Source organism: Salmo salar, chromosome 24, assembly GCF_965601325.2.
Source record: "Salmo salar chromosome 24, fSalSal1, whole genome shotgun sequence".
Taxonomy (NCBI): domain Eukaryota; kingdom Metazoa; phylum Chordata; class Actinopteri; order Salmoniformes; family Salmonidae; genus Salmo; species Salmo salar.
This window is the reverse complement of record NC_138314.1, coordinates 9,787,077-9,797,691: the sequence shown is the minus strand read 5'-3', so window position 1 is coordinate 9,797,691 and position 10,615 is coordinate 9,787,077. Positions and strand designations below refer to the sequence as shown.

The 10,615-nt window shown below is 46.1% G+C and overlaps 1 protein-coding gene across 1 annotated transcript in view; it reads left to right on the top strand.

Annotated features, from left to right (window-relative positions):
* Positions 1 to 289: 289 nt before the first annotated feature.
* The window catches only part of ptch1 (patched 1), an 83,491-nt gene continuing 73,165 nt past the window's right edge, over positions 290 to 10,615 (top strand). The window contains exons 1-2 of the mRNA XM_082968790.1: positions 290 to 874; positions 2,099 to 2,291. Coding sequence (XP_082824916.1) covers positions 707 to 874; positions 2,099 to 2,291 — 361 coding nt within the window. The 5' untranslated portion in view covers positions 290 to 706. The remainder of the gene's footprint in view (positions 875 to 2,098; positions 2,292 to 10,615) is intronic.

The following is a 10,615-nucleotide window of genomic DNA, read 5'->3' as shown; positions in this document are numbered from 1 at the left end:
TGCTGCTTCAAGAAACGCAGTTCCTTTTGGAAAACGACAAAACTCCCGTCTTGGTTGCGCGCAAACGCACAAGAGGGCTGGCTTTCTGAACGGCTCCCCTGAAGTTTGCGATGCACACACGAGGGTTGTCGGCTTGGGTGGTCGATCTACTTTAGTGAGCTGTTGCTAAGCAGCTAATAATAGTCGTGTTTTCTGAGTAATTTTTGCCCTTCTGGAACCAATCAGATGCGAGAAATTCCGGCCATCTGACAGCCCTGGAGGCGGGATTTCGATTCTTTTTGCTTTTACCCCTCCTCCTCTGTCTCCAAATGGAGAGTGGTCTTTTTTCTCATCTATTGAATCTCAGAGTTCGCCGTGTTGCGCGGCCCAAGGGAAGACCACATAGAACACACAGAATGCTACGACCATCGAACGTTCCAAGCGGCGGTTTTGTAGATGGGAATCGATGTTTCCACTTTGCCTTTTAAAGATAAATCACTTTTTTGAAGAGAAACGGTGAATGTGCGAAGCGGTGGAGACCTCCGGATCAACGAAATGTTGGGATGGAAGGTGCAGACTTTGACTCGCCGTCTCCAACAGGAGTATGAAGTACTTTACGGGTGTGAGATCACCGAGAGTGAAACTTTTTTGCCTTGGGACATTACTACACGCTTTCGGGGAAATATTATAACGTGTAAAAGCAGAACCAGCGCGAAGTCTCCGCAACATGGCCTCGGCTGCTAATGCCTCCTCCGAGCAGGAAAACAGGGACCCCGATCGGCCGAGGATAACGCGGAGGAACAGGGGGAACTATCGCACAACAGCGCCGGATTTGGAGTATTTGCAGCGACCAAGTTACTGCGATGCAGCTTTCGCCTTGGAGCAAATATCCGAGGTGCTTATTCTTTGACACGTTTTGAGTGAAATTCTGTGGGTATGGTTCTACTATATAGTGAAACCGCCCAACTTTGTCAAGTCGCTAGGTAACGGGATAGCTACGGGACGGGCAGGGTAAGGGGAGATGGGTTAGGGTGTAAACTAGAGCTATGCCTTGTAGCCTATGTTGTGATTTACTATTCAAGAATAGTTCACTTTTCTCGCATATAGACTAATCCGTATCCGTTTTGGGAATATAGGCTACATATTGTAGTCTATAAATTGTAACTTTCCAATAATGGTAGGCTACACTACAGGCTACAACGTTTCAATAACGGTCGCGCAACATAGGCAACACGGTGTAGCCTATTCCCTACTTTTGCACAATTAAAATGTGCATAAAAGTTTAGGCCTATGTGTTTGCGTAACGGTCGTAAAAGATTTTAACTGCCCAGACGTCTGTGCGATATTATCTTTACTGTTCTCTTCTCCAAAGCAAAAATCCATGTGGCTGCCCTCTTCCGTTCACAAATATTGTCGTAGCCTCACTCCCTCGATGATGGCTACTCCACTCAGATCACACAAGTAGCTCAATGGGAATGGAATTGTGTTGTGTGTGATTTTGCGGCAGCGTAAAAACCCACGTGCATCTTTTGGGGGATTGATATAATAATTCGATACAATGTATCATATCAAGGCTAGCGCGGTGTTACAACGTGTCACTGACAGCAAGCCTTGCTGCGCTTTCCCAACCTTGTCCGTCTGTGTGTGTGTGTGTGGTAAAAACAAAAAAGTAACGGACTATCCAATCGTCCAAAACCGCTGCTTACGTCGCTGGCTCGCCAACTTTATGTCTCTTTCCTCCCTCGACGTAGGAGGTCCAACCAAGTCCTCTTTTGGCCAGATAAACAGGCCAACTCCGAGGTTCTTATTTAGAACAGTTAACATTGACGTACCAATTGAACACACATCACATATACAGTAGGCTATAATGGATAGCCTGCATATCAACAGCTCATGCATTATAGAAAGAAGTCCGCAAATGAAGTGTTGATCTAGAACGACAAAATTGCACCAATCACACCAATGTCATAACACGTTCATTAACATGTTTTGTATTATATGATAACCGTGATGTCCTTCTTCCCATAACGCTACACCCCATTGATCAATAATGATAGGCCTACATCTTTGATGTTTGGGGACGTAATATTTATGCGGACTTTCTCTTGTCTTGTCGCAGGGGAAGGCGACTGGAAGAAAAGCACCGCTGTGGCTGAGAGCGAAGTTTCAGAGACTCTTGTTTAAGTTGGGCTGTTACATACAAAAGAACTGCGGAAAGTTTTTGGTTGTGGGCCTCTTGATATTCGGAGCTTTCGCTGTTGGCTTACGGGCGGCGAATCTGGAAACCGACGTGGAGAAACTCTGGGTAGAAGGTAAGAAAAGTGTTTATGATTTTGGTCTTTTTATTTTGCATGTTGAATCGTCTTTCCTGTTAAACGTCTGGGAAGGGATACGGTTGGGTGGGGTGGAGAGGGTGGGGGGTCTTCCAAACAAGCTGGGGGAATTGTTTATTATATAGCAGCAGTTTGACAAGGGGCCAGGTTACAACTTCAACATATTTTTTTATTTCGTTTCATGTTATGGTTTTTGTTGCGTTGGATATGTTGACTTAACGCTGCATGTGCGTAAAGAAATGTTCACAGAGTAGCTCAACATTTTTCTTTAAGTTAAAAGAAAAGTTGTTATTAAGTTTATGAGAAGTTTTGGAGAAAGGAAATTTTGTCAAAGCCGCCATTTTGTGAGTGTGTGAGTGTGTGTGCGTCTGCCTGCCCCCAGCAGTTGAATGTGATCCGCGCACAGCTCGGAGACTGTGTGTGGTCCCGTTTTGGACAGCTCTCAACTTTCCAAAAAGATTTGTCTCCGGCTGAAGGAAAAAAGCGGAGTGCGGACAGAAACGCATGTTTACAAAAGTAGACCATCTGAAACTCAGGGTTATGCTATTCTTCTGAGTTATGCAGAGTATATTTTTGTTGAAAGGGGGTCTTTGAGTATGGGTGGTGATTTTGGGGAAAGGGGGAGGGTCCGCGTTTTTTCTTCCTTTGATCTGCATTCCAGTAGTTTAGGACGGTGGTATTTGAGTCACGAATAGGTTATCAATTCACTTTCTTTTGAAATGTGGGCGGTTTGAAAGAGATCATACTTGGGATTTACGATTGAAATGTTATTGCCTTTTGGTCATGGTTGTTTATATCAAATATGTGGCAGTATCTTTAGTTATGTTTAGGTGGCCTGTGATTAGTGTAGCGACATTCATGCCGTCAAATAGATTCACATTTAAGAAAAAAGGAAAATTAAATAAGTTCAAATGAACAGGGAATCATCCCGACAGATTTTTTTTTTTTAAATGACCCCCTCCCATAGTTCCAGTTCTATAGCCACCCTTGTGAGCATTTTCAGTGTTTACAGAGAGCATGCTCATCTGTGATGCAATAGCAGTTCAGCTCTGGAGGGTCGCTCAAGCTCTGACAAGCTTTTTCTGGTGCAGTATTCTATAACCTACTAGATGTACAGTGAGGGGAAAAAGTATTTGATCCCCTGCTGATTTTGTACGTTTACCCACTGACAAAGAAATGATCGGTCTATAATTTTAATGGTAGGTTTATTTGAACAGTGAGAGACAGAATAATAACAAAAAAAATCCAGAAAAACGCATGTCAAAAATGTTATAAATTGATTAGCATTTTAATGAGGGAAATAAGTATTTGACCCCCTCTCAATCAGAAAGATTTCTGGCTACCAGGTGTCTTTTATTCAGGTAACGAGCTGAGATTAGGAGCACACTCTTAAAGGGAGTCAGTTTGTTACCTGTATAAAAGACACCTGTCCACAGAAGCAATCAATCAGATTCCAAACTCTCCACCATGGCCAAGACCAAAGAGCTCTCCAAGGATGTCAGGGACAACATTGTAGACCTACACAAGGCTGGAATGGGCTACAAGACCATCACCAAGCAGCTTGGTGAGAAGGTGACAACAGTTGGTGCGATTATTCGCAAATGGAAGAAACACAAAGAACTGTCAATCTCCCTCGGCCTGGGGCTCCATGCAAGATCTCACCTTGTGGAGTTGCAATGATCATGAGAATGGTGAAGAATCAGCCCAGAACTACACGGGAGGATCTTGTCAATGATCTCAAGGCAGCTGGGACCATAGTCACCAAGAAAACAATTGGTAACACACTACACTGTGAAGGACTGAAATCCTGCAGCGCCCGCAAGGTCCCCCTGCTCAAGAAAGCACATATACATGCCCGTCCGAAGTTTGCCAACGAACATCTGAATGATTCAGAGGACAACTGGGTGAAAGTGTTGTGGTCAGATGAGACCAAAATGGAGCTCTTTGGCATCAACTCAACTCACCATGTTTGGAGGAGGAATGCTGCCTATGACCCCAAGAACACCATCCCCACCGTCAAACAGGGAGGTGGAAACATTATGCTTTGGGGGTGTTTTTCTGCTAAGGGGACAGGACAACTTCACCGTATCAAAGGGACGATGGACGGGGCCATGTACCGTCAAATCTTGGGTGAGAACCTCATTCCCTCAGCCAGGGCATTGAAAATGGGTCGTGGATGGGTATTCCAGCATGACAATGACCCAAAACACACGGCCAAGGCAACAAAGGAGTGGCTCAAGAAGAAGCACATTATGGTCCTGGAGTGGCCTAGCCAGTCTCCAGACCCTAATCCCATAGAAAATCTGTGGAGGGAGCTGAAGGTTTGAGTTGCCAAACGTCAGCCTTGAACCTTAATGACTTGGAGAAGATCTGCAAAGAGGAGTGGGACAAAATCCCTCCTGAGATGTGTGCAAACCTGGTGGCCAGCTACAAGAAACGTCTGACCTCTGTGATTGCCAACAAGTTTTGCCACTAAGTACTAAGTCATGTTTTGCAGAGGGGTCAAATACTTATTTCCCTCATTAAAATGCAAATCAATTTATAACATTTTTGACATGTGTTTTTCTGGATTTTTTTGTTGTTATTCTGTCTCTCACTGTTCAAATAAACCTACCATTAAAATTATAGACTGATCATTTCTTTGTCAGTGGGTAAACGTACAAAATCAGCAGGGGATCAAATACTTTTCTCCCTCACTGTATGTTACTTTAAAAGAACTGTTCAGGGTTTCCAGATTTCAATGAAATATGACCTATAATGAATATGAAATAGTTTTCCTTCCAAAAAGTGGTAATCACGTATGTTAAAATGTATATTTTTTTTGTGTTGGAATGGTATGGGCATACCCCAACAACAGAAGGGTGTGGGTGTAAACCAGTCATAAAAAATGTTCCTGCTAGGAGACCGCTGATTGGCCAGATCAGCAAATGAGCCAACATGACATCATGTTCTATGAGGAAATAGCAAGCATTTTTTTTTCATGTCTGTTTGAGATGCAAGTTTGAAGTGGGTTTTTTGAAAGTGTTTTTTCTCCAGTTTATGCTTTGACCACAAATACGAGTATAGGACGAGACAACAACGTTATTTAGGCATGCATTATCAGAATATTAACTTTTAAAAGTGCGATTTTCCTTGGAACAGTTACTTTAAACAGTATTAGGTTATTACTGTGTGCTAAAGATTTGGTTACGGAATGTTATTTGAAAGCATGTGGATTCTGTCAACAGTAGATTGTCTAATAAATCCCTTTAATGTCAATGGCCAAATGCCTTTTCTTTTCTCATTATCCCATTCCTACTCTTATAGTTTACTGAAGTTAGCTGACATGGAGTTACAGTAATGGGGTGTTAATAAAGCGCAACAACATCAAGTGGTTTCTTCTTTCCCGGACCCATCCTAATGTTGCACAGCTCCATGGTGATTCACGCACAAACCTGTCAACAGAAGGTCAACTAGACAACAACAAATGTACTTCACGACAGCGCCTGCTTTTTACAGGGTTACTATCGCCTTACCCTATGTTATTGTTTTGTTGTGTCACGGTGTCAGAACCCATGGTCATCTACTGTAATAGTTTAGCCAAGTTTATTGGGATGACTGATGGCTGTGGTTTGCATGTGCACACAAGTGCACGAGAACACACACACACACACACACACTATTCCCAGGTCTAGAGACGTGAGGGGTTCCAGATGCTGGTTGGGAGAGATGTGTTTGTTTAGATTAGACTGCACAGCTGAGGGATAGATTAGTACTGCCTGGTCAGTGGAGGGCTGTTCGGGGCTCGGCTCAGCACAGGGGAAACTATGGCCCAACGTCAACGTGAGAGCAAAGAAGGAGAAAGGAGGAGGCGAGAGGAGGCGAGAGGAGGAGAGAAAGGAAGGTATGAGGAGAGGAGTGGAGGAGAAGAGAGAGGACGTCTGTTTATGTTTAATTTGGATCCGTTCCCCTGCATGCAACCTCTCCGTGAACCCACTGGGGAGCTCTGGCCATTAAGACACACACCATAGCAGATCTCTCATCGGAATTGAGTGGAGTTGCATGGGTGATCTCATGCTGTCTTTCGTCACCTGCTATGCTCATGGTAAGGGTTCATCCTGCTAGGTCCGTACTTTAGTACTGCAGCTTGTCTTATTCAAGGAGAATCACATTCAGCTGCCTTGGTTGGGGTTGACTTTCTTCACACAATAATTACCCCAGTACCCATAAACACTAGGACTACACTCTCACTTAGATACAGGAAGCTGTGTTTATTAGAAATGTTGAGGAATGGACAGTTAAAACAAACAGCTAAAAGTAGAAAGAGTAGAAAGAAGTGACTGTATCGTCCAATAGGCATAAGCACTTTTTTCGCTGTTTGGTGCTCTTAGCGGCAACAGGTTGAACTCTTGACTTGGCGGGAAAAATGCATAGATACAGTACATGTAGATGAAATTATGATTTAGGACGCAGACTTTATACATAGTAGAGGTAAATGAAGCTGTGTTTACATTATTGAGAGTAGTGACAGGAAGTGACCTTGCCTAAACAGGAAGTTACAGTGTTGTGGTGGGCTTTCCTATTCAAATATGGCTGCAAGGACACTTCTTTCTCAAGGCTGTTCGGATTCATCAGCAGTGTTTCGTATCACCGAACCCTTAGTGACTTTCTAAATCAAATAGATGACTAATTTCCCTCTAGCAGAGACGTATCCGAGTAGAAAAGAAAAGGAAGAAAACTCCCTGGTCGGTCCTCCTCGTGGCATGAAAGTAGAGCCATCCCATTCTGGGTTAACACAAACACGGGCCAAATTGTAAAGAAAATACCAGCGCCGGCTGAGTCTAATTAAAACAATATGGCGTAAACATTAGTCTTCCTGTAGAGTGGCCCCTCGCTAGCTCTCTCTGGCGAGAGGAGAGGAAAGGGCTGGGGTATATGGAGCTGGGCTTTGACACTGGGAGAGGAATTGTGCTACAGCTCTAGAAGCTATGGTATGGAGCTGGGGGGTGGGGACAGGGGAGAGACTACGGTATTGGGCTATGGTTAGGGGCAGTGTGGTGTCAACATTGGCCTTCCTGTAAAGCGGCCCCTCCCTCGCTGCCACTGGGTGCTGAGAAGGCTGTGGTTTAGCAGAGAGGCTGGGGCTATGGTTAGTTGCTGTGGTTTGTGATTAGGGCTGGGGTTTAGCAGAGAGACTGGGGCTATGGTTAGGGGCTGTGGTGTGTGATTAGGGCTGGGGTTTAGCAGAGAGGCTGGGGCTATGGTTAGGGGCTGTGGTTTGTGATTAGGGCTGGGGTTTAGCAGAGAGGCTGGGGCTATGGTTAGGGGCTGTGGTGTGTGATTAGGGCTGGGGTTTAGGAGAGAGGCTGGGGCTATGGTTAGGGGCTGTGGTTTGTGATTAGGGCTGGGGTTTAGCAGAGAGGCTGGGGCTATGGTTAGGGGCTGTGGTGTGTGATTAGGGCTGGGGTTTAGGAGAGAGGCTGGGGCTATGGTTAGGGGCTGTGGTTTGTGATTAGGGCTGGGGTTTAGCAGAGAGGCTGGGGCTATGGTTAGGGGCTGTGGTGTGTGATTAGGGCTGGGGTTTAGCAGAGAGGCTGGGGCTATGGTTAGGGGCTGTGGTTTGTGATTAGGGCTGGGGTTTAGCAGAGAGGCTGGGGCTATGGTTAGGGGCTGTGGTGTGTGATTAGGGCTGGGGTTTAGCAGAGAGGCTGGGGCTATGGTTAGGGGCTGTGGTTTGTGATTAGGGCTGGGGTTTAGCAGAGAGGCTGGGGCTATGGTTAGGGGCTGTGGTGTGTGATTAGGGCTGGGGTTTAGCAGAGAGGCTGGGGCTATGGTTAGGGGCTGTGGTTTGTGATTAGGGCTGGGGTTTAGCAGAGAGGCTGGGGCTATGGTTAAGGGCTGTGGTGTGTGATTAGGGCTGGGGTTTAGCAGAGAGGCTGGGGCTATGGTTAGGGGCTGTGGTTTGTGATTAGGGCTGGGGTTTAGCAGAGAGGCTGGGGCTATGGTTAGGGGCTGTGGTGTGTGATTAGGGCTGGGGTTTAGCAGAGAGGCTGGGGCTATGGTTAGGGGCTGTGGTGTGTGATTAGGGCTGGGGTTTAGCAGAGAGGCTGGGGCTATGGTTAGGGGCTGTGGTGTGTGATTAGGGCTGGGGTTTAGCAGAGAGGCTGGGGCTATGGTTAGGGGCTGTGGTGTGTGATTAGGGCTGGGGTTTAGCAGAGAGGCTGGGGCTATGGTTAGGGGCTGTGGTTTGTGATTAGGGCTGGGGTTTAGGAGAGAGGCTGGGGCTATGGTTAGGGGCTGTGGTGTGTGATTAGGGCTGGGGTTTAGCAGAGAGGCTGGGGCTATGGTTAGGGGCTGTGGTTTGTGATTAGGGCTGGGGTTTAGCAGAGAGGCTGGGGCTATGGTTAGGGGCTGTGGTGTGTGATTAGGGCTGGGGTTTAGGAGAGAGGCTGGGGCTATGGTTAGGGGCTGTGGTGTGTGATTAGGGCTGGGGTTTAGCAGAGAGGCTGGGGCTATGGTTAGGGGCTGTGGTTTGTGATTAGGGCTGGGGTTTAGCAGAGAGGCTGGGGCTATGGTTAGGGGCTGTGGTGTGTGATTAGGGCTGGGGTTTAGCAGAGAGGCTGGGGCTATGGTTAGGGGCTGTGGTGTGTGATTAGGGCTGGGGTTTAGCAGAGAGGCTGGGGCTATGGTTAGGGGCTTTGGTTTTGATTAGGGTGTTTTTTGTTGTTGGATGAGCTAGGAAATAAATTGTATGTTAGGTCTGAGGCTGGGGCTGAGGACATGGGACTGGAATTGGGGATAGGGCTGTGCCTGGAGTTTAGACCGATGGAGTTAGGCCTGCTACTAGGCCTAGTTGCAGGGGGTTGGGCTGAAGCTGGGGCTAGGTCCCGTAGAGCAGGGCAGAGGCTGGGGCCTCCTATGAAGTCACTGACTTTGGGGCTCTATCACCCCCTGAATTGTCCAATCTGTTTCCCCTTAATTTAACCCCTGCTTGCACAACACTCCTCCTCCTACTTATACCCTCCCTCCCCCGAGCCCAACGCCAACCCCTACTCTCTCCGTCTAACTCACTCACACACACGCACGCGCACACACACACACACACACTCACACATGCACGCACACACATAGATACACACACAGAGAAAGAGAGCAGGGCAGAGTTTGGGGCCAGGGGCCACAGGCTTGGTCCCTCCGGGTCTTGGGGTCTGTGTGTGGAGGCGCCGCTATTTCAAACCTCACCTGATACTCACCCTGTGGCCCTGGTGTAGAGTGAGGACTCACAGCAGAGAGAGAGAAAGAGGGGGGGGGGGGGGGGAGATAGGAGGAGGAAGAGAAAGGGCACAAAAAGGCCACAGCAGCTGTCACATTTAGTCCCTGTAGTTTTCTGTGTCTGGGAGTGTTTGTGTGTATGCGTGTGTGTCTGCTGCGAGTTTGAGAATGTAATAGCAGTGTGTCCGGGCACGTGTGCGCGTCCCTGTGTTCATTGCGCTGAGAGCGTGACAGTGTTTTTGTGTGTGTCTTATTTGACTCCCATCCTTCCAGCAGAGGGCAGTCCGATTTACTCGGACTTCTATTTTGTGGTATATCAATGTTTATTAGCGTAGTTTCTCTCTCTCCCATCTACTGCTGGTGCCACCCATAATTCCTCTTGGATCACTAAGATTAGGATCTGTATTTATCTATTTGGTAATTATTGTTATGTGTATTGATCAGATATGAATCATTTTAACACCATTTCCACAACTACCAACGCATAAATTGTCATTATCGCAACATTATGGCAAAGTCCCAAACAAATCGATTTCAAATGTTTTTTTGTTTTTTTTAACATTGCTCACCTAATGAAAAAGCCTGAGTTAAACATAACACAAAAAAAATGTATATTTAAAAGTACGTTATTAAAATGTATTCGTAATTTATCTCATTACTTCAACACATAACCTTTTCTGAATCTTGTTTTTTGTCATAATTACTTGTGTATGTTATATGTTATTTTTATGTAAACACATTTGGATAAGGATCAAAAGGCACACTATCAGATTAAGCCCAAATTACTAAAGTAAATGTTTTATTTTTCCAAATGTTTCATAAATATGATTTATTTTTATTTAACCTTTATTTAACTAGGCAAGTCAGTTAAGAACAAATTCTTATTTACAGTGACGGCCTAGGAACAGTGGGTTAATTGCCTTGTTCAGGGGCAGAATGACAGATTTGTACCTTGTCAGCTCGGGGACTTGATCTCGCAACCTTTCGGTTACTGGCCCAACGCTCTAACCACTAGGCTACCCGCCGCCGCCGTCCACATTAGTGCGTTACGG